Source organism: Aythya fuligula, chromosome Z (assembly GCF_009819795.1).
Source record: "Aythya fuligula isolate bAytFul2 chromosome Z, bAytFul2.pri, whole genome shotgun sequence".
Lineage (NCBI taxonomy): Eukaryota > Metazoa > Chordata > Aves > Anseriformes > Anatidae > Aythya > Aythya fuligula.
This window is the reverse complement of record NC_045593.1, coordinates 45091758-45116877: the sequence shown is the minus strand read 5'-3', so window position 1 is coordinate 45116877 and position 25120 is coordinate 45091758. Positions and strand designations below refer to the sequence as shown.

Here is a 25120-nt window from a genome sequence, read left to right as displayed (position 1 = left end):
TTCTGGAAGGCCTGTCTGTTGAGTCTGTATTCTTCACATACTTGTGTGAGTTCATTTCTTACTGAAGGAGTGTGACTGAGCAGTAGCTTAAGGTACTATTAAAAACAGTACCTATTAAAAACTGTCCACTACCTGTAGAAAGCATTTGTGAATTTTTCAGTTTAAAAAAGAAAAAAGAAAAAGAAAGAGAGAGAGAGAGAGGAGGCAAATAATGGCCTTATTAGTTTTGAGAACACCCTTTGAACCACTAACTCCAAAACAAACTTTGTGCTGGAAGTGGTTCTGAACTTTGTCATTTTGACCAGTGTAAAAGATCACTTGGAATCAATAGTAAAGAAGATCTGCACGTGATGTTTTTGACAAATGTTAGAAACCATAGTACATCCACCCCCTCCTATTCCCCCCAGTTCTTATTTGCTAAGTTGATTGGGTATCCCAACAACATTCTAGCTACACAGATTTTGAATTAAAAGCATTTTAGTACTATTCAGGCTGAGAACTACTACAGTGATGAAATAATATACAGAATGTAATGTCTGTATTTTAAGCCAGCAGATCTGTTTGCATGTATAATGTGGATCCTGTTCCCTTCTTTTATTAATAGCTTTACCATGAGCTATCCCACAGCTTACTAAGTATGTTATATTTTGGTTTGGGACAAAGTCTCTTGAAAGAAGAAAATGCTCTTATCGTGGCAAAAAGTGCTCTGGAATATTTTACCATGATAGGAATGGCATCATAGACATTTAACTAGATCACAAGAATGAGAAAAGAAATATTATCATGTGTTTGTTTGTTTGTTTTTCTTTCTCTGCCTTTGAGGATGGAGTAGAAAGTCTGTCTGTTAGTCCTTCTGGGGAACTCTGCTCACAAGTCCTTGTCTTTACAGTGAGAGTTGAAAAACATCCCCAAAGCTAAGCACACAGGATATGAGCAACACCGAACTGTGTCCTTCCGCTTTTTGCTAGTATTCAGTGCTGTCAGCCCCTGTCAGTTTTCCTTGAGGCTGATTTCAAAGCAGAAAACCTTTGCATTCAAATCCCTTTTACAAATCTCCAAGTAACATATCTTACATAGGGGAAGAGATACTTTTAGGAAAATCCAGATAAATGATAAATTACTTTTAAAAAAAGTAGTGCAAAGGGATGTCAGAACTCTGCTTATAGCTGCAGTTAATATTAACAAAAAGAAAGCTTGGTGTATGTTTTGTTGCTGAATTTAGCTTTTGTTCTCCCTGGCACAATTTTAGTCCAGTTTTTGAGTTCGATGAATGATAATGATGAAACTCAGTGCAACTTTTTGGATTTAGCTCCAGATTTTCTTATTTTACTTGTGGGCTTTCCAGATCTTTATCTTAAAAACAAGAGAGTGCTGCTAATGAGTAAAATGAAGACTACAACATATGATTGTTCTTATAGCCTCTTCTGAGTGGGAGGGTAGTGCTGCAATTTAAATCTGTAGTTTCTATATTGCAGCTAATAATATGTACTTAGTTCACTGGTATTTCTTTTGCCTTCATGTTAGTGCCATGTGATACAAGATATAGCTTGTAAAGAAATTATGGCAGTATTACTTGTAATATAATTGCAAACTAAGACATACCTATACTTACAAAGAATCACAGACACACAGGATGGGTGAGATTGGAAAGGACCTCCAGAGCCCACCTGGCCCAACCCCTGCCCAAGCAGGGCCACCCTGAGCAGGCTGCCCAGGTCCACTTTTCCAGGTGGCTTTTGCAGCTCTCCAAGGAAGAGACTGTGCTGCTGATGTGGGCAGCCTGTGCCATCTCTCCATAACCTGCACAGTAAGGATGTGCCTCCTGAAACACCAAATGTTTCCTGTGCAGTGTTTTCTGTACATGGTGCGCTACCATAACAACCCGGACTTAAAATTTCATTTTATGAGTTATGACACAGACATGCTAAAATCAAATAAGCTTCATTTGTAGATTATTGAAGGGTTAATTACTTCGTAAGCAATCAAGCCATAGCTCAACAAGTACTTTTCTATGCAAACAGTATAATATTACAAGTAGCCCAGACTGGGAATGAAGTTATTAAAATGGGTTTGCAGCAGCAATATAAAGCATCTTTAATAGATGCCTGCCTTGATGCTCAGTGCACTCATTTTGTAAGTCATCATGCAAAAAATCTTGGTGTAGACAAGGCCTGGCCCTGGCTGAAATATTTTCTGTGGTTGTTGAATTAACCTCCACACCACTATATTAGGTGGTTAAATAGTCTTCTCGCTTGAGATGCAGAGCAGCTGCAAATTGTGCATCGCTTTTCACACTTTGTGATGTTGAGCCTGCTGCTGAGCAGTGGCTCTGGGAAAGCAGTTTTCAGCCACGTGGCTAAGCAAGAGCTTTGCATTAAAAGCAGCCTAATGTACCATGAGGGTGTGTTGATAGATCTGGGCACCAGGAATTGTAGCTGTGGGCAGGGCAGCGGAGAGGCAGCTCTGCTCTCTCAGCCATGCTCCCTGTCCTGGGCTCCCTTCCTGCATCCCGGAGGAGCCGCAGAGCCAGTCCGTGAGCAGCTATTCTGAGCACCCCATCACATGGTCCTGGAAGCATTTTAATAAACTCTGGCTGGCAGTGCAGCCAGTAGCTTCCCCTCAAAATAAAACAGCTGCCCCGCATCTCAACACAGCAAGAAAGCACCCAACCCAGCCGAGAGGATAGGGACACTGGTACCCAGAAAAAATGTCCGACAAAACCCCCTTCGAAACAGATATGCTGACCCTCACGCGGTTTGTCATGGAAAAGGGACGGCGAGTCAAAGGAGCCACCGGGGAGCTGACACAGCTGCTCAACTCCATGCTGACTGCCATAAAGGCCATTTCCTCCGCAGTCAGAAAGGCGGGCCTTGCCCACATGTGAGTCCTGCTGAGACGTATGGGGAGGACGAGGAGGTGGAGAGGCTCCTGCTTGCATTGCAAGGCTGGGAAGAGGGTAGGGATGTTTAACTGCATTGCAAGAGGCTGCAGGCAGGCGGAGGTCAGGGCATGGGTTGCCAGGAGCGGGAAGTGGAGATCTCTCAGGAGCACTCCAGTATTGAACACTAGGTAGAAGCTTAGGCGAGCTGCTGTTCTGCAATATTTTACTGCTAAAACATGAGTCAGGACTTCAGGGTGCCATTCACCTCATTATACCTCATAAAGGTTGATACTGATGTATTTTTAAATCTACTGTGAATCTGAAGGAAAATGCACCATGATATTTTCTGCTAACTGCCAACCACAGTGCTGAGTGGTGCAAACAGATCTTGGCTTGCCTTGGGAAGCTGATGTTCTGCCTGACTGCAGTGTAAGTCATGCTCTGAAGCAACAACCCTGCAAGAAATGGCATATGCCATCATGCATAGGTTCATTTACCCCTCCCTCCTCAACGAGTGTCAGTGTTACAGATGGGGAGACTTAAAAGGTCTTATATGAAAAGCAAAATAATTTGTCATGTAGTGGTTTGGAAAGTAAAAATTTACCTTAGCTAATCCTGGAATGACTTGAGCTGTTCTTCACTCAGCCAGATTAAAAAAAAAAAAAAAAAATCACTATCAGCCTTTTAATGGTGATCTTTTAAGGGTAATCTATCAGAAGCAGCTCAGGGAGCTGGAAATTCCTAATAAAATTATGCATTTAAATATACAGTTGTTATTTATGTATTAAAGTATGTCTGTGCACATTCCTGTGCATGTACATATGCATGAATTTGTAGAAGAAAATAATAATTATTATTTTTTTTTTCATCCTGTGGAAACACTGAAATGCTTTAACACCCTGTTTTGTTGTTGTTGTTTGTTTGTTTGCTTTTTGTTGTTGTTGTTTGTTTTGTTTTTGTGTTGTTGTTGTTGTTTTTTTTTGTTGTTGTTTTTTTTTTTGTGTGTGTGTGCTTCTGCTGCCTATTTGGTGAAACCCTCAATGATCTTTTCCAATCACAAATTCAATGTCTCAGTACTACCATACTCACTTTACAGGTGTGGACTGTAATTTGTAGAGAGTCGTACCCAAAGTTAGCAGCAGCCTCATGTTCCTATGCCCTAACTGTTAAGTTGTACTTTGTAGTTATGAGGTAAAGCTGAGCTGTTTTTTCTTCCTGTTTTAGAGGAAATGTTACAGGTACTTATTTTTTATCTTTCAATATACAACTTCTGATTTATTTCATAAGTGGGGAGAACTACTGCTTAATAGACTGGAGGTGGAATAGCCACCTTGCCTACAAGACACTACTACTGCCTCAGTGCTACATGAATCTTCCCTTCAGAAGGAATACACCCATTATCTTAAGGAGTAAACATCTTTTTCTACCATATATATATATATAAAATATAATATAATGTGTAATATATATATATATATATTTATATATATAAGATATATATAGTGTATATATATGTATAAGATATATAATATTATATATGTGTATATGATATATAATATTATATATATATATATAAGATAATGACCAAGAAATATCTAAAATATCCAAACACACAAATAAGTAACCTGTACTGTTCAAACTGCTGCTGAAACCATGAAATTTTGGAGATTCCTGTGGCAAGCTTTCAACCATGGTGACTGGCTTGCATCCGTCTGCACTTATGCCTTCTTCCCATGAGCAAGAGCTGGGACCTTATCATTAAACAGAAAAATGCAGCTAGAGATTTTTCTGGCTTCTCCAAATAGGAGAATGCGAAGTAACTTCTTTGATGGTTTATAGTGCAGTGTGAATTTTTAACAAATTTGCCATTCAAAGGTGAAGAATGGCTTAACAAAATAAAAAATAAATTTGGGTTGGAAACCTGCCTGGAAACACGCTAACTGGAGATTGGATGTTTAACGTGCCCTAAAAATCACATTCTTTTCCAACATCTTAAACCTGGCACTTGAAAATGCAAATACCTGAAAAACTCAATACTTCTGAAAAGCTCAGGCAGATCTTAGCTTTGAATAAGAGAAAAGACATGTCCCCAAAAGTCAGGCCTGCTGCTGATGAACACAACAGAGATTATTTAGTTGTCCCCCTTTCTGTCCTTTCTGTTTTTCCATATATGCCGTATATATGCCCTGACCACACATGTCAGGTCAAAATAGTTCTTCCTCAACTGGAAATTTCAGATATATGTATTACTATGTACTACATAATTAATGTGCTACCAAAATCAAAATATAGAATAGAAGCATCACTGTAACCCAGCTGAGGATCACCAAATAAATTAATCTGAATAAAATCCAGAGGAGCAGTTTAGCATATGGAAATATCAGGGGTTGTCTTCAAAGCTTCTGATTTTGGGGTGGCTGGGGGCTGAGGGGATTCTCATGGTGCTCTGAGCAGCTGTACGAGCTGTTCCAGCGGCAGATGACACAGAAAGTGTGTGTCCCTTCTCCTTCCCCAAAGCCACTTCTGGGTGCCTCCTGGGGCTGCTGGCAAAGCCTGGCACCTGCCAGATGGGCTGCAGGCTCTGCTCCTGGGAGGAGTCTTGGAGAGCATCCAAACAGGAGGAAAAGGACCCTAATGGAGCCCCAGAAAGATGCCACTGCTCCTTCCCTTGCTCCTGAATGTTTTTCTTTTCCAGCAGCAGCAAACACCTCCTAATGCATCCCAATGTTTTAATCCAAGTTTAAAGGTGTGGGGGAAGATGAAAGGAAGGAATACCTAGCTTGTGTTTTTCTAAAAGGTCCCCTCCCTATCCCAGGTTTCTTGATTATTATTATTTTTTAATTAGCATTTATTTTTTAATTTATTTTCCCCAGGTTTGGCATAGCTGGCACCGTGAACGTGACGGGTGACGAGGTGAAGAAGCTGGACGTGCTGTCCAACGACCTGGTGATCAACATGCTGCAGTCCTCCTACAGCACCTGCGTCCTGGTCACAGAGGAGAACAAGGAGGCGCTCATCACCCCCAAGGACAAGCGGGTCGGTGCAGCTCCTGCCTCCGGGGGTGTCGGCGCAGGCAGCAGCAGGGGGCACTCGCGTTTCAGGCATGAAAACGCGGGTCCCCAAATCGTCCCCGAGCTAACCCGGGGGAGCTCGGAAAATTTGCGCCATTACTGAATTGTTTTGATTAATAACTGAGGCGGATGGCCTGTTTTCAACAGCTAAAGGAGATGCGGAGGGCAAAAATTAGTATTAAAAGTTTGGCGAAGGGGGGGGAAATAATTATTTCGGAGCTTGTTAGCACACCCCAGCTCCAAGATGTAAGTGTACTATTACACTCCCTGGCCACTGGGGTGAGGGGTTCGGATTACATTAATATGTAGGCAAGATAAAATGAGCTGAGAGGCTGGCAGAACTGGGTTTTGCATTACACAGCCGGAGGAAACACCTGACTGCTTCATCAGGGTTCCCCAGAAGGGGATCCTGTTGCAGTGACACTGCTCGCACCGATGTAACCTCCCCTTTCCCCATGATGTTTTTCTTCTGCCCTCAAACTCACAGTATCAGTAAGTCCTGGTTCTGAGTGTGACAAAACAAAACACATGTACTTGAGCAAGATGCTGGCCTCCAGAACGGTTGAACCTTTTGCTTTTAGATGTCTTACACCACTTGGATGCAGAGGACTTCTCCTTTCTGCCATCAGCGTTAGTGCTGTCAGCAGAAACGTGCCCTCTCCTGTTTCTCTGGTAGGGAAACATGTTGTACTGCAGGGCCAGGGGAAACATGCTGCACTGCAGGGCCAGCTGGGTCAGCAGCGCAGCCTCCTCCGGCGAGCTGCACCACGTGCGCTCGAGGGGCTACACACAGCCACAAAAACACAGGGCTCACCAGGTGAAAGGAAACAGTACCAGGAGACAACATATCATTTAACGCTTCCACTTCTTGCCACTTCTGTTTCAGGGTAAATACGTGGTATGCTTCGACCCCCTTGATGGCTCATCCAATATAGACTGCTTGGCACCAATAGGAACCATATTTGCTATCTACAAAAAGGTAAGAGGACAAACAAAGCACACTTGGCAAAGTTTGCTTGGTGAAAGCAAAATGGCTTGGGTGTATTGGCTTGCTTAGTTTCTTTTGTAGGTCCTCCAAGTGTCTTTGGGCTCAGCAGAGCCTTAGAAAGAGTAGAAGAGGTAACACTTGAGATTCACCTGTGCTAAAAGCTTCCCAAAGTCCCAGGGAGTGTGCACTTGGCCCTTGCTAGGTGGCATCACTTCCTTACCCCAGACACACAAGCATTTAGATAAAACCACCATCAGGCAGCTGGTCAGCTACTTCAGTGCAGTTTTCCTTGCTGCAGGAGAGCCGGGGTGTGTCATGGTATCACTGCTGGGCTTCCCAGAAGCTGACCAGACCCTATCATGACTAGAGTTGTGGTGACCTCCTGGTATGAGTTTCCATGCGTGTTGCAGACAGGAGTTTAAACACACGCTAACGATGGAGGCCACCTGAGGCTGGAGGAAGCAGTCACCTACAACCACCAGGGTCAACAGGTTTCCCCCCATGGTGTTGCACAAAGCAGCAACTGTGCAGCAAATTAACAAACGTTAATAGCTAGAGTCATGCCAAGTCTTGTGACTTGATTGCTAATCTCCCAGCAGTTGGTGTTTTTCTTAATGTGTGAGCTCACAGTCAGATGACTATGGGAGACCCTCAGCCATCATTATTTTGAAGCAACATTTGCTGTTCTCATGACTGCAATGAAATACTTGCAGACTCAGATACTACACTTCAAATGCATGAAGATATGCTTTTAAAGTCCTCTCTCATCTTTTAACTCATGGTTTTCCAGCCAGTTCTTTTCTTTGCATTTCTCATAGATGAAACACTCATCATCGAGCATATGCATTTTGGTAAACCAAACAGCCACAGCTCAGTCTGAACGAGGTCACAGCACAAGCAAAGTGCTGGCATATGGCAGTCCACAGTGTCTGTGGTTAGTGACACCTGGATTCAGCCCGGGCCAAACAGCGCTGTCTGAAACAACACCTGTGTGTGGTGTGAGGGACTGCTGCTGGTGTATCTAACATCCTGATTTTCTCAGGGAAAAGAGCTTAGCTGTATAGAGGCAACCCATGCCATATGCCTTTCTGGTAAGCAAAGGGACCCCCAGCTGTTCCATTTATCCCTGTAAAGACAGCCAAAAATACTACAGCACCTCCCTACTTTTAAGATGGGCAATAGCTGTGTTGTCTGCTATTATTAGAGACAGTAGGCACAGTGTCACAAACATTTGCTTTCTGTTTAGAAGTGTGTTTAGGTTACACTGCATAAGGTTACACTAATATAAAAGCAAATGCTCAGTGTGATTCATACAGCATAACAGGTTGAAGTACAGCACAGATTTCTCTATCATCTTTAGCTCGCCTGTTAAGACATGTAGCGGATATGGACAGCCCAGCCTTCCCTAGGATTCTGCTTCAGAATAGAAATATTTCCCAAAGAACTCAAGTCCTTTCAAAGCACTCAAGTTTTCAGTTCAGTTTCTGATCTCTCTGTAGCTGTTGATGTTCTATTATGTATTCATATATTTGCTGTAAATACTCTTTAAGTCCCCATTTTTCATGTGGGTGGGTATACTTCAGCACTTCAGAAAGAGAAAATTATGTTCCTTGGTACAAATTCTTCATATCCAAATAAAAACACTGCTGCTAGGATGAAGTGCAGTTCTTCAATTACAAGAATAACTTATCAATTTCCCCTGGAATGTTAGAAACAATGTGGCATTCACAGACTTTCACTGGGATAATTCTTGACATAAAAATGCTAATTCTAATGTAGATGGTAATTAATGTGCCTTTCTTCCACATAAGACAATTTCTTAGCAACATTGTTAACTCCAAACAATATTAACTTAAAACCCTTCAAAATAACTAAATAATGATAAGGGCTTTATTAATCATTGCTCCAGGATAGTGTCAAGGGAAAACAAGTGAGATGTTTATCCCAATGAATGAGAATCATTTAAGAACTATGCACTTAGTCACATGGTCTAAAATTTTGGGTAGACCTGGGTGGTGCCAGGAGTTGGACTCAATGATCCTCATGGGTCCCTTCCAACTCGGAATATTCTATGATTCTATGATTCTAAGAAAGAAAATGTAAGTTTATTTCAAACCATACAAAATACATGAACCTTGTTTTGGAAAAGCTAGAACAATTCAAATTCCAATGGATGATCCTTGGCATCTGTCTGATATTTGGAACCTTCCAGTTCCCAGTTGACTGTCTGACTGATTTTCCCACTATGTCAGCACCTTAACTCCATTTCCAAAGGCATGCACTGCAGAACTGAAACATTAGCTTGAGGATAATCAACACTTTTCCACCAAGGCCAGACTTGGACAATACATTTCAAACCTGAAAATGATTGTCTATTGTTGCTCCTGATCCAGGGCCACCATTACAGCCCCAGGTAATATCACCTCCTGCCAAAAAAAAAAAAAAAAAAAAAAAAAAACAAAATTTGTTTTTTAGAAAAAGCACCAGTAAAAAAATCTGAGTTAGGTTTATTTCATTTCATTTTCAACCTGGCTTTTATTTTCTGAAGCATGTGTGTTACTGTTAAAAAGACCAGGAAAGTTAGAAAAATGTGTCTGAGGGACTGAATCAGCAGAAGCCAGGGTAAGGGATAGGACCTAGACAGTCACTGCCACTGAGGTGCTCTTAGTTGGTGTCAGTATGTGGGGATAATAAGAATTTTTCTCTGGATTCCTCTTTATTTTTCATGCCACTGAGCTGACTCAACAACTGTCAATTTGCTGCCAACATACATGCAATGAAACTCTGCTGCTTTGCTGAATTCTGTTTTAAATTTGTAACATTACCCAGTGCGTCAGATGGATTTTCTTCCCCTCCTCCTCCATTGTCATGAGGACAATACCCAGCTCACACATACACATGCACACACATACACTTCATGTTGTCCCCCATGGAGAAGGTATAAAGATTCAGAGCAAAAGTAATGGATATTCATGAAACACATGGTATGAATGGAGACCTGGAAACCAAGACTTTCTAGAGCTGCTCAAAGGGCTGATGTGGGCAAATCATGTCATGTGGCAAATCTTACATGCAAAAAAATTCAGGTTCAGGTACCACCTGAGGGTTCCCCTATAGCCAGACTCTGTGGAGCATCTTTCATCTACTTGGCGAGAACAAAGGGCTAAAGTGGCTGTCTCAGAGCTGTCAGAACTTTTCTGTAGTCCCCCTGTTTGGAAGACAATGCCTACTTCAGTCATTTGCATAAAGACTTCTAAAGAAATTTCACTACTTCCATCTCATAGTCAAAATATAATAGAAAGAAAATCCATCTGTGCACCAGAAAGAAGTGAAAATATTCAGCAGCTAACAGAGCCAGCTTAAATCCCTGGTTTGTCCCACAGTACATGGCACTTGGCAAAACTCCGGCAGTGTTAACAATGAAATACCAGCTGATCAGTAGCTTTTTCACATTCCAACAAGCTCTGCAAAACATTTGTTAGAGACTGAACTTTTTTCCTTCCTTTTGGAAACATAGTTGTGAATGAAGATTGGAAAAGTAGTGAATTCTGCCCACCTATCCATCATCCAAAGGTTTTTTTGTTTGTTTTTGTTTTGTTTTGTTTTATTTTTCAGAGTGGTCAACAAATGTATGGTTGCTGAGCCATATAAACCTAGAAAATGCATTTTTAGGCCTGAAAAGTGCACCCTAGAAAAATGTATTTTAAATCAACGTCATATGTAACCTGCAGCTACATGTACTGTATACAGAATATGTTTGGTAAAACACATTTCTTTTGTATTTATACAAAATTAAATTGTTTTGATGAGGAAAACATACAAAAAGTTAGAAAAAAAAACATAGTAAGTTTGCAATTCGTTGTGTAAATATATACTTATTTCTGTATTTCATGTTACAATTAGTTTACTATAGACAACCATTGCTTTTGGTGGTGACATCTACGTGCCATGAGGACATAGTTTTGAAAGAGAAGATGCTATGGAACATACAATAGTTTTTTCTTTAAAAAATTGTTTAGCAGAGGTTTAGTAACTCTTCAACTAGCAAATTATCAATGTTTATCATAGCTTCAATGTACACAAACAGGAATTTTAATGACCCTTCATTGTATGCTCATAATCTTTCTGAATAAACACTTGGAGATACAATGATTAATTTTAAGGGACTGCATACCGGGTACATTTGTACATGTCATTTTTCAGCTTCCATGAAGAGGAAGCTTTTTTTTTTTTTTTTTTTTTTTTTTTTTTTTTTTTCACAGAAGAATTTGACAAAATAGTATTTAACAAATGTTGTGAGCAAAATATTGCTAAAAGCTCTGTGAACTAAAGTTGCAAATGCTTTCAGCCAAAATCTTTCAGCTGAAAATGAGAACATTTTGCTGTGAAATTACTGTCCTCCTGTGTCTTGAAAGAAGAACTTATAATATCTCACGTGTCTGCTTTCTTCTAGATGTTAGCATCCTATGATGAACAGGATCCCTATCTTGTCCCTTCCACCTTGCTGGATCCTTTTAGGCACTCTGAAGGCTTCTTGCCAGAGCAGGGAATTTTTCTGGTGGGATGGGGGTGAGAGTGGGGGTGTTTTCCTTTGGAAATATCTCTGGAAGGCATTCTTGATCATTTAAAGAATTTACTCAATAGTCATGAAATATTTTATTTCCTACACACAACAGTCTCCACTGACTTTTATTTATTTATTAATTTTTGGAACAGATATTCTGGGCTAGACCTGCTATTTCTATTTAGCTGTTACTCAATCTCATTAAACCCATGCAACTACTGAGGATCTGGATGAATTTGAAATGATAAGGTGCTAAACCAGGGCCCCAGGAAAGTGTCTGAGGGGGGTTCTCACTTTAATTGCCAGAGAACCAACTTCAAAACATCCACAGAATCTCCACCACAAATGGCAAACTTTTTAAGAAGCATTAATATTCCCTCCCCATTTTATAGTCCCAAGAAGTGCAGGTTGGAGCCAGCTTTCCCAAGTACTCTCATTAATCTCTCATAAATTATGGCTGAAACACACCCCCAGAGCTGTCTGGAAATATTTGTACCAGGTCTGCTTGGGCTATTCTTGTTCAGTGATAATTCCGTTGCTGAAAGGAAATGCAATACCAGATCAGATGCCTGAAGTAAAATACCATGTGCAAGTTCTGTGCAAAGCTGTATGTGCATACCTACACATGCACGTGCATTACATATGCAAAGGCTTTTACTATATGCATATGGACACTTATATCACTTCAGTTACCCATCTCTTCATCAGCACAGACCAATGCACAGTTCTGGTTCTACCGCGTCATGCCCCCTGCCCTCTTATTCTGCTTTACTGGAAGCAATTTGTTTGCAAGCTGTGCAGTGTTAATTATCGCATTCCCCTCGCAGTTATTCCCTCAGAGTGGTATCAGTGTGATAGTTTATGTTTGAATTTACAGAAAATCAGTAGCGCTGTTCTGTCTCAGATTTCTGATGATCTTGACTTAATACAGTAGGCTGCAATGCTACGGTATCAGTTTTGTGGCAGGCATCATACTGATCACATGAGATGTATGAAATGACAAACTTCCCATGTCCTGTCCCAGCATGCACATTTGCTTGCACCAAATTTGCCCTGAACTAATGAGAGCAGTCTCTACTTTGATAGTTTCAAAGGCCTGGGTAAGACACCAAAGGGAGATCTGCCCCCAAGTTATTATTCAAGTGTTGTTTTTACTGTTTCTCATAAGTATTTAACCCTCAGTCCAATGTTAATTTTTTCCATAGGAAACAGATGATGAGCCCTCTGAAAAAGATGCTTTGCAGCCTGGACGCAATATTGTTGCTGCAGGCTATGCCTTGTATGGCAGCGCTACACTGGTCGCCCTCTCCACAGGGCAAGGAGTGGACTGCTTCATGCTTGATCCGGTATGGTTGTAGTGTTGAAAACATTGCCACTGTCTTGTAGAGCTTTCCATGCTTGGGTCTACTCGTTTTTGTTACTTCTTGTCTCTGCAGTCTTGGCAATCTATGCCATTGTTTTTTCACTCTCATCTTGTAGCATCCCACAGCTATCTTACTTGCACTTAATCATGTATGTTGGTTGCACTGCCTCTGTCGCTTTTTTTTCCCCTTTTTTTTTTTTTTTCCAGTGCGTGAGAACTTAAGTTAAACAGTGTTTGAGACCTTATTCATTCAAGTCAGGCTGCTGGTTTGCACAGAGAAACACTTAAAAAAAATACTACAAAGACACTACAGTGTCTTTGCTTCCACTTGAAGGATTCCTGCCATTTTCTTGGTTTTGCTTCTCATCTGCAAAAGAACCCCAACATGTTCTGTGTTTACCCTGGGGCAAGAATCATTCCTGAGTTCGATTTAGTTTTGTGGTGAAGTCCTCTAAGCAGCATACCCAACAATTTGCAAAAGCAGAACTGTTCCCACACAACCAGACTTTTGCTGCTCATCAAAGCTCAGCCCAGGAGCCTGCCAAGTGTTACTGGAGGAATGTGAGAAGGAGGCTGATTGTTTGAGAAACCAGCATGAAATTTAGCCAATAATATAAGTTGCTTTTAATAAAAGGGTGCATTATTGCCCAAGCACCTTTTAATCTTTTTAAACAAGCTTTCTCCAGGCAGGAAGAACTGTGATCCGAACTGATCTGGTCAGAGACAGAAGGGGGAAGGTGGATGTCACACTGCAACTGCTGACAGCAGTGCATACAAGGATATGATGGTATTCACTTTAAGATGTTTAGTCAAGACAGTCAAGAAGAGTTTAAAAAAATAAAAAGTAATTTCTTCATTTATAACCTCACGATTTGTGGACACAAAGATCCACAATCTGCTTTCAGCGTTGACTGGTGTTCATTAGAGACGTTAACTATTGAAGGCAAACTGCTTTTTGTTTATGCTACCAATGTAACAAGTTTTCATGAATTTAACACAGATTCTGTGCTTTCTGCTGTTTGAATACTGTGAAGTTATACACAAGACTGGTGCTGAAAAGACCAAGCTGTGCTAGCATTTCTGCCATCTCTGGTGTTACAACTGTTATGGGAAGTCAACAAAGCATTCTGGTGCCTGCTAATAACTGTTCTTCTCTGTTCTTCTGCAGGGTCTTGGTGAATTTATTTTGGTGGATAGAGATGTTAAAATCAAGAAGAAAGGGAAGGTTTACAGTCTCAATGAAGGTTATGCAAAGTATTTTGATCCTGCAATGACAGAATACTTGCAAAAGAAGAAATTTCCTGAGGTAAGAGAATATTAGCACTGTATCCAGTGTTCACTGGTAAGCACTACCTTCTACAGTGCCCAGGCTAATGGGAAGGGTTTTGAAGGCATCTCTGAATCCAGTTCTGTGTAACATTTTGGTGCTGTGGGTATGCCTCTCATGCGCTGGTTTCCAGTGCATGATATCTTTTATAACTTAGACTTTGCTAAATAAATTCATAGCTTTGTTCACCACTGTGTGGAGGAAATAAATACTCTGAAACCATGCAAGCAGAATGTGGGTATATAGAAAGAGGTATACCCATGTTTCTAGCATATCTGAATATGAAGCTCAGTCATTTGTGCAGCTGGGCATTTGGGGCTAGATTCCACTTACTGCCCCATAGGTGCTTCCAGGGATCTGGGTGGCACCTCCATCATATTCCTGTACATGCTCACAGCTGAGAAATATGGCATAACTCTTGCACAGTCTATTTGCATCATATGGACCATGAAACCACCCATAGGATGAAAAAAATAAAAGGGTGTGAGGCACAATTTCACCACCTTCTATTGTTAAGAGGATTATACTGTTTCCTCCAGAGAGACAGAGCTGGGAACATCCTGTGTCTGATGACTTTTCTTGTGAGAATAAGCAGCTTGGTACGGCCTGCAGTCAGGGCTAGGAGGACACAGCACAAGCTCTCAGTGTGGAAATATAGACGCTCCCTGGAAAGCGTAGTTATGTGACCAGTAAGTCATAACAAAATATGGAGAAGTGTAACTGCTCAGGACTGAACTTGGCCTGGAAGATGGTTTTCATGCTTTCCTGCTAGAAAAGCCCATGAGATTATTTTTTAAAGGTATTACCTGTCAAAAATACTTGCACAGCACTTATGCAAAAAACAATGTATCCAGTAGAAAACTTCAGAGTGCTGTAGAATGGAAATGTAATGAGTAAGATTTCAAGCCATCGTTCTGTGAGAAGCTCCTCCTGGTCTGAAAATCAGAATTCACCACATCGCTGTAGTGGCAATGCCGATCTCTTTCCAAAGCCTCTTTCTCATATTACTCAGATTGCTGCTACAGACAGAATCACTTCACGGCATCCTGTATGTGCTCATTGAGATTATCTTGAAATTTCGTTGTGTAGTTTCAGACCAGCTATGAGAGAAGTGGAAGCCCACTACATGGCTTTCATACTTCCTGAAAGCTGGCCCATCTGGGAAAGAGAAGATCTGTGCTTCTCATTCTGCTCACATTATGCTGAGCTAAGTATTTGGTGTAATGCACTGACAACAGGTCTCTTTGTGTTTTTTCAAACCACTCAAGTGTTTTAAAAATAAAGAAAGCAAAACCTTCAGCAAATAATCAACCTCAGGCAGAGATGATAAGGCTAAAGAGATTTCAAACACTCCATGGAAAGACCAGGCAGAGATGTTTCACCACAGGCTCTGTGAGGACAGCTCTATCATGTGATTCACCAAATCATTAGGTTAGGCATACAGAAAAGAAAAGAAAAAGGGAAAAAAAAAAAAAAGATTGCAAACACTATTTAATTTCAAATCTGTGCTGCATTTGGGGAAAAGCTATTGGAAGTGTTGTTGCACTACTGCTTCCAGTCAGGATAAGATATTTTTATTACCTTAAAGCAAGTAGCACAGTATTGCATAGACTGTTTGGGACAGGGGAAGACTTCACAAGGGTACCAAGCCAAGCAGTGCTTTGCTGCTCCAAGTCATAGTGGTGTCTGTGTGAGAAGAGCCAATGCACTGATGTTATGGCCACAGAAAATCTGCCCATCTGAAAGCTTGCGAGGTGGGGGTTGGCCTGTTCTCCCACGTGCCTGGTGACAGGACGAGGGGGAATGGGCTTAAGTTGAGCCAGGGGAGTTTTAGGTTAGATGTTAGGAAGAACTTCTTCACTGAAAGGGTTGTGAGGCACTGGAACAGGCTGCCCAGGGAAGTGGTGGAGTCACCATCCCTGGAAGTCTTCAAAAGACGTTTAGATGTAGAGCTTAGGGAAATGGTTTAGTGGGGACTGTTAGCGTTAGGTCAGAGGTTGGACTCGATGACCTTGAGGTCTCTTCCAACCTAGAAATTCTGTGATTCTGTGATTCTGTGATTCTGTGAGCTTCAGCTCAGGAAATAGCATAAATAGGTTCCTTGATTTAAAAAGGACATTATATTCACACTGAGGGAGTACAAGAGAGAGGTGTTGCACTCTCCCATAGCATAAAACCTGCTTCCTAGCATCATCTGTAGGACATATTTATCAACCTTTCAGCTCCTGCTGCAGCCCAGCTACAGCTCCGGTGGTGGTGCTCCCACCTTCCTGCAGCTCCCAGCACAGCACTGCACAGCTGAGGTCCGTGTCTCCTGATCTGGAGCATGCAATAGGGCAGTGGGGAGTACCTGCTGGGTGTCCACCACGTGGACAGCTGTGACCTGAGGGAGGACTGACCCCATCTCCTGCCCTGTGGGGCATGGAAGGCCCCTTCTCAACCAGGAGAACCACTCTTAGCCCCCTATGTCCTTCTGGCCACTGTAAGCCAAGCAACAAGGCACCAAATTCAGCTTCTTGTCACTTTATCATATTCTTTTTTTCCTTTGATCCAAACTCTGTTTCCCCCTTCCTGAGGTTCTTGGTTAACATGCCGTTCAGATGACTCTCTTAACATTGCCAAACAGAATTGAAAAGTTAAACATTAAACAGGAAGACCAAGTGAAGCATTGCTCACAGCATATCCCATGATCTGTATCACTGTCACTGATGACCAAACATAAAAAATCAGCCTTTTAGGTGGAGAGGAGAGATTTTCCCTTACTATCTAACAGCAGTGTCCCAGACTAGATAGTTTGGACCACAGAGCCATGTTGACTCTCAAAGTTTCTTGTGGACCACTGCTAAAAAAGCATCAGATCTGAATTAAAAGCACTGAAAAAGTGCTACAGTTCTGCGGACCAGCTGTAAGCCCCTTACCATTGTCATGCAGATCTTGGTGGGAAATATTTTTCTAGTCAAAGCTCTTCTGGAATTACGGTCCAGCATAAAGGTAATTTTTTTTTTAAGCATCCCAAAATCTCTTATTGCTTCAACAGATGAAGAGCAAGCTGCTATTTGTAAGGCTTCCTGTAAAACAACATTTACTCCAGCCTGAACTATATAATGGCACTATTGTGCCAGATTTTTTTTCTGCACAAATTTTAGTCTAAACATTTCCTTCAGTAATCCTCTTAGGTCCCTAGCATCCAGCTGGCTCTGGTTCACTGACAGAACTCTGAAACATGCTGTGGCCATCTCTATTCTTTGGTATTCCATTTCATTTTTATCTTAGAATCACAGAATCACAAAATGGCTTGGGTTGGAAAGGACCTTAAAAATTATCCAGTTCCAACCCCTGCCATGGGCAGGGACACCTCCCACCAGACCAGGCTGCCCAAAGCCCCATCCAGCCTGGCCTTGAGCACCTCCAGGGATGGAGCATCCACAGCTTCTCTGGGCAACCTGTGCCAGTGCTCGTCCCCTATCTGAGTAAAGAATTTCTTCCTTACATCTAATCTAAACCTCTAATCTTTTAGTTTAAAGCCATTACTCCTTGTCCTATCACTCCACACCCTGACAAGGAGTCCCTCCCCAGCTTTCCTGTAGGCAACCTTTAGGTACTGGAAGGCTGCTGTAAGGTCTCCCCAGAGCCTTCTCTTCTCCAGGCTGAACAGCCCTAACTCACTCAGTCTGTTTTCATAGGAGAACAGCTCCAGACCCTCCTACAGCTGTGTGAGAAGCTGAGTCCTATTGCAGCTTGTTGGCCGAGAGCCATGCAATGGAGACTTCTCTTAGCAACGCCATCAAAAACTTGCCATCAAGAGCAGGAAGCTTTCTTCTGCCAGTCAGCCCAGCTGTGCCCAAGTGACATTAAAAAGCTAAGAAAAGCATGGTGCTTTTGTCACCATAACTGTACATAGAGGGAGGGATGCAGACTTGCTGCCATAGTCTGTAGAAAAGACTTCTTTCCCCTCACTCTCCCAGTCATCATAGTTATGCAAGAAAAACATGGTCCCAATCTGCTGAGGAAGAACATAGCTTTCAGAAATTAGTATAATAAGTAAGGGAGAAAATGACTTCCATCACACTGTGAAGAGACAAAATCACAGGACCTGTCTGTTATGGGTCGCTTTTGTTTCCCTGGGTTAAGTAAAGCAATGCAAAGGGTGAAACCAAGAGCAAGCACAAGCTTCTTCAAACACCATGGATGCAGGTGAAGGGAACATCGAGGTTCTCCAACTCTTTCATTAACATCAAAACACTACAAAATGCTCACTGGGCAAGCACACTCTTTGGCACTCTTCAGAACTTGAGTTGAATTTCCCTAGCTCTGCACTTTTGTTTGAGATGAAAGCCTGGGCAATATACCAATAAGCATGCAACACCTATTAACTTTCTCATCTGTAAGAAAAATGTATGACTGACCAAACTGGAGAAACAAGAACATTTCTAGTAACTAAAAGGATTATTTATCCCTCCTAAGCAGGTAGCTGGATACTAAGGGAAGTGAAAATTCTATTTCAGTCAGTGGTTGAAGTGATAAATCTACAGGAATGGAGAAATTTCTCTTCTTTCTCAGCACAGTCTCAGTAACACAGTTGCAATGTTTCTAGCAGATTGAATTTATGTCAGGGTAAGAAGCAATTAAAATTCCCAGTGGCCTCTCATTATCTTCAGTTTACACCACCCAAACACACACAAATTGTGCAAATCATCTGCTTGTGAACAGGAAATCCAGCACATCCCATGTCTGATGGTTTGTACACAGGTGGCTCAGCTGTGCGGCTCATGCTCAGTAAGTAGTATACTGTGCTGCAGGCTCCTTGTCTGATAATGTCACAAAAGCAGTGCTTAGCACTTTGTTTCATGGCCTGCTTGTGACCGATATCCTATGACTTTTCCTAATGTTTAAAGAACTTTTCTTAGAGCTCCCTTCTGAAACTGGAAAAAGAACTATTTATTTGTCTGTATTTTTAAAGATAGTTTTAGACTATAATAATAGCTTTGCCTGAAAATTATCCTTTCCAAAACTGCAGAAGTACTTTCGGTCTCTCTTTAACAGCTCTAAAGGTGCTTTTTTTTTGACCTCAGATTTTTACAGCTGCGAAGTCACAAATGCAAACAGCTGTCAGGTTGATAAGCTGTCATTGTAAGTCTAAATAATTATTTAAGCAAAAACCATGGAAATTTAGGGAGTGAGTACTTGACAGTGTTATTCAGTTGTGTCTGGAAGTAATAAGACCAAGAGCTAGGTTTAAACTAAACAAAAGATAAGAGTTCCGGTCTGTGTATTATCCATCAAGTCTTTTATACTTTGTGTTGTCTTTCTGTGAATTTTCAATAGTTCTCCTCATCTGTACAGGCAAGAATTATAGAAAATAGCAGAAATACAAGGAATATCACACTGTCTGGAACAATTCTCTAGTCCAGTTTTACTACCAGCTGTAACAAAAATCTAAGTCTCGTATGTAGTTGCTTAGGACTCCAGTTCCTAGTGTTTTATTGCATTATGCTGTGTAACTTGATGAGAATCTGTTCCCATTTTAAATGAGAGTAAATATCAAAAATTCACAGCTGCATAATACAGTTAGATAAAGTGATTTCAAGATAGAAAAATGCTTTTCTTTATCTGTGGTTTTCCCTCCCACTTGTGGTTTTCCCTCCCACTTGTTTTCGTTTTATTTTTGTTTTTTCTTTTTTTTTTTTCTCCCAGCTAACCTCATGATTTTGCTGGTAAGGGTGGCTGACTTGTGACATGTTCTTGGTGCTGGCATTGTTACACAAGTTCTCTCTTTATATGTTTCTCTATAACTAGTACTTGCAAGCCTTGTAGAAAGCACTGAGATATTCTGAGATATTTTATTAGATAATGGATTCAGACAGACAAAAAAAAAAAAAACTTGCAAAAACATGCAGAGGTCTTTTCAAACTTTTAGCATTGCAATACACAAATATGTATGCACATTAAATTTGCATGAAGCCTCAGTCTTTGTCAATTTCTAGGGGAAACCAAAATTCCACTCCTGCTTTATTGAAGACAGAGTGAGAGATATCAGAAAACCACCACACATCTTGGCATATTAGCTCTCAGAAAACTTTCCTTCAGTTTACATCTGTATTGTATATCTCCCCTTCTTAAAAGTATGGTGATGCATCACTTTTCTCATGGTGGAGCTAATTTGGTGTATATTACTTCTATTTGTGCAAGTCACCTGTTTTTTTGTTTGTTTGTTCATTTGTTTTTGTTTTTGTTTTTGTCTATCTTCTATCTTACCATATTTATGACCAGCAAACCTGAAACTGGTTGCCTAATAAACTTCCCTAATTGCTCTCACCAAAATGACCTCTCCTTTAGCAATATGAATTTCTAATCTGAGAGCAACCACATGATTAAATTCCCACTATCTCCCAAACTAAACCCCAGAATGAATGCTACAACCAGCTTCAAAACTTTAAAAAAAAAGCCAGAGGGAAAAATTTGAGTATCCTCTGGGAACTGCCTGGATGTGTAGTGAAAAGTGATATCCTTCCTTTTACCTCAGCTTAGGGACTTGCGGAGAATCAGGAATCAAATGGGTACTTTGTTCTGATAACAGCAAGAGGATCTCACTCACTTTTTCACCACTTGCTTTTTCACAGGTGAGCAGTTCATACAATATTGTTGTGCACTCAAATTACAGGCAAAGTGCTTTCCACATTGTGAGTGTTTGTTTCTCTTTAAAGCCCTTATATTAGAAACTCATGATGATCACCAAGTCTTCCAAAAGTCTAAGCTTCAGGCTGGTTTTTGCATTTACAGTGTCCATATGCAACAAATGATTTAAGTAGCTTAGATACCTGGCTTATAACAAAATGACATTTTCCTGTGCTAACAATTGTCTAGCCTGGTAGATGTAATGCTCCATTTGTATGTCTTTCAGGATGGCAGTTCCCCATATGGTGCCAGGTATGTGGGCTCCATGGTTGCTGATGTTCACCGTACATTGATGTATGGTGGAATCTTCATGTATCCTGCTAATCAGAAGAGTCCTAAAGGAAAGGTAAATCATTTGACTTCTCTGGTAAACTTAGTCAGCTTAATACCTCTGATTTTCCTGTAAAGAAAATAGTAGCAGGTATACAGAAATAATTTAGATATATAAAGAGATAATGATTTTCCCATCTCCAGAGAGTATTGTTAATGGATATGATGGTCAACAATCCAATTTAATCAAGAAAATTAGGCACTTGCCAACTGAAGCAAGAAATGTTCCCGTATGTTTTTATGTTAAAAAATTCCCCAATATTTTTCACTAAACCCAAGGGCTTTTTCTGAAGAAAATCATTGCTGTATCATAGAAGCCCACTGAGATACCTATGCACAGCTAGCAGATAAAACACTGGTCTAAGAGAGACCTTCACCCTTTCTACTAGCAGCTAGAGTCCAGAAGGGATATGCTTAACTACAGTCTGGGTTTTGTTCAGTGCTAGACATCTGAGTTTGCCTGTCTACTGTTTCCAAAGTGTATTAAGCTTACTATCACCAGCCCTGAAAACACAGGTTTCTACTAACTGACCAAAAAACTCTGTCCGTGGAAGGTGAGTTTTATGCATGCTGAGACCAACATTTTGGGAAAATATGATTTCCCATTTGGTCACCTGTACAAAACATGCCATGGCTCAATGCAGTTCAGTGGAATGCAGTGACTCCCCAGTGCAATGTTGTGACTCCATGAACATGCTGAGCCATGGGCCATCGTCAACCTCAGCTTTTCTCCTGTGGCATCCGATGCCCTTACTATCGAATTTCTCAACAAAAATGTTTTAAAAGCAGTCTGAGTATACTTGTGGACTACAGCTAACCTGCAGGTCATGCTTAAGAAATGAGTAGCTCAATATGTAATACATTAGTCATAGTGTTCTGACTCCAAGACCTTCCTCCTTTCTGGCCAACACCGTGGTTGAAACCTTCTGTGCAATTGTTTTTATATGCTTGGTTGGATATGTGCAGGAGTTTACTTTCTTAAAACTACTTGTCCCATCTCTCACACTGGAGTCAGAACACGCTGATGTCTACGTCTTTTTAAGGATGGAGGACGACTGGTTCCGTCCTGGTGAACATGTATTTATCAGAAGAATAGCAGGTCCAAGAGATGTGGAAAATGAGGAGTAAAACAACTCTTCAGAATACACACCAAGAATGTGTTAATGTCTGTCCAGGCAAATTTGATTTCAATATTTGATACAGCAATTGAACTATTACCTGAAGAAAAACTGCTTTTCTTCTGTCATGCAGTCACAGTGAAGAAAGAAAAAACTCAACACATGGTTCCACAGTGGTGCCACTGCTGTCTTCTGGCTCTTTCAAAAGTTGGCCATACACTATAGAGAACAATGAGGGTTAATGGTACCACTTTGCCTGTCAGGTAGAGTCCCTGCAGCAGAAAGAGCATTTTGGTGGGCTTTAAAGATAAGAATGATGTTAATATGTGCTATTTATGTTTGTGGTATATCATGGATTGTTTACAAGCACAGTGATAAGGGAACTATGGGTAGCAAAGTCCTCTGTCCAATCCTTTACTTTGTCTTCCTGTATAATTGCATTCTGTTGTGCTTCCAGAAAACATTCTGTCTTTTGCACACATGAAAAGCCTTTTAAGCATAATATGAAGTAACATGATATATAATACACAAGTATGTCTTAGAATGCCAGCGAAATATTCAGCTAAATCTACAGAGGCAATGTCCATTAAAAAATAACTAGCTGTCATCTATATTATTTTAACCACATAATATTTTGGCATGTATCCTAAATAAGTTTGCATTCAACTGTGACACAGGCACAACAGAGGAAACACCTTTAAAGCCATGAACAGAAATCAGGGGTCAACAGACTCCATAATAAAAGTGAAAACTTTATTTTAATAATTACTGCAGTTACTTTCAAAACCAGAGTCGCATGAGTTCAAGCCACTAATATCTGTTCACATTTATGAAGATCTGAAATCAAAACCTGATATTTGAAACTGGGAGCATCAAGTTTCAAACTCCAAAATATCCTGACCAAACACAACGTGATTACCCCAAGCTTTGAGATAACAAATAAAGCCTATACCTAGGAAGACGTTTTGGCTTTTCTTTCCTGGTATGGTTGTCTTGCTTAGCTGGCTTTCATGCTTTGCTAATGTCTGTGGGCCCAACAGCTCCTTTTGACAAAATACAGCTTCACTGATGATACACATCAGTATGTCAGCTTGGAAACTATGGCACTGATGCTTGAGAACAGGGTCAGTACATTTGTCCTCAAAACAGAAAGTGAGAAGGGAGGTGAAAGGAGGAAAGAAGAAGGGACTGATGAGAGATACATTGCTACTTAAGTCAGTTTCGTACTTAGGTCCAAAATTTGCCCAAATCACAGGCTACATTCTGGTAAGACCTCTGATGTAACTATCCTCAAGTACAGTTTCTTGTTCCCTCTTTCTTTCTAGCTCCGACTTCTCTACGAGTGCAACCCTATGGCTTTCATCATCGAGCAGGCAGGTGGGATGGCGACTACTGGGACTGAGGCAGTGCTGGATGTGAAACCTGAGGGTATTCACCAGAGGGTTCCTCTCATTCTCGGTTCTCCGGACGATGTTAAAGAGTACCTCGCTTGTGTACAGAAACACCAGAAGAGCAGCTAAAGGCTTTTCTACTTCAGACCTTGCTCATCTGTCTTCAGTGCACAGTAAAAACAGTACCTTTCAGGATGGTGGAGTCTAGCATTTTAACACTCACCTCTTGGTGAAAATCCCACTTAATGAGGGCAAGAGAAATAGTGAGAATGGCTGATGGAAAAAATGAAAGTTTCATTTCTCCTTGCAGACAAATGGAAAAATCCTCTAACTTTATGTGATGCAAATGTAGAAACAGAGGCCTAATTAGTAAACAGAAGCTACTTACTTTATACAGTACTAACAGAAAGAAGGGAATGGTATCAGTATCCTTATCTGATCTGACATTACATTTTGGCATTGTTTGAGACAGGATTTTCATATAAACCTTTGCAATGCCACTATCTGGATTTTCTTTTCTTCAGAGGTTTTGTTGCAGGTGCTCTTTATCTTGTCAACCCTGAGAAGACCAAAAGTCTTGTGCTGTGTAATTAATAAAGATGAAAAACCAGTTATATTGCAAGAGAATTTCAGTCTTCCTGTGAACAGGAAAATGCCTGACATTATTTACAGACATGGGACTCTCAATGGCACAATTTGTAATAAACAGTTGCTGCAAATGTGACACTCAAATCATACACACTCCCAGTTTATCTGTAATCCGCTGCAACAGAAGATCAGTTATTACCACAAAGCCATTGATACACCTCCATTTTCCTTGACTTTGAAAGGTTATCATTTCAGATTTACATTTGCCCTTTTACACACATTATTTTACTGCTCCTAGAAAACTCGTACGAGTGCCCTGCTACCATGACTCAGATTGACGCTGCCTAAGGAGATATGGAATCAGCAGTGAAACTAGCAAGCATTCCTTGAGCAATAAAATTAAAAGATATTAATTAAAATAAATGTGTAACTATGCTAAGCAATAGGAGAGTGAAAATGGAGGTTTAGGTCACTTAAAGCATAAGGCATACTGATTTCTTTATAACCCTCCTGTCTCCTACTGGTGTCATCACCTGGACATTTGTCTGACTGTCTTGTCTTAACCAATTCCTGCCCTATCAGCTCATTTCAACCCCTGCTCCACTTCCCCACCCATACTTGGACAAGACTTAAGAACTCACCATGAACTATATTAGTACATGGACAGGAGTTAAAAATACTCCTGCCAAGAAACCCCAGTGGCTATTGTGAAGCTTACAACTATGTTCTATTATTCATAAAGACACAGGCTGAATAAAGACAGGCATAAAATTATACAGAATGGGTATTAGCTCACAGGCATTGTTATCACAGAGGTTATGGAT

At 40.8% G+C, this 25120-nt stretch overlaps 1 protein-coding gene across 1 annotated transcript; it reads left to right on the top strand.

Annotated features, from left to right (window-relative positions):
* Positions 1-2707: 2707 nt before the first annotated feature.
* On the top strand, positions 2708-23837 carry LOC116500893 (fructose-1,6-bisphosphatase isozyme 2). The gene is made up of 7 exons (XM_032206224.1): positions 2708-2880; positions 5755-5917; positions 6839-6931; positions 12710-12850; positions 14036-14173; positions 21096-21215; positions 23643-23837. The coding sequence occupies exons 1-7, from the start codon at positions 2708-2710 to the stop codon at positions 23835-23837; spliced, it is 1023 nt and encodes a 340-aa protein (XP_032062115.1).
* The last annotated feature ends 1283 nt before the right edge of the window (positions 23838-25120 follow it).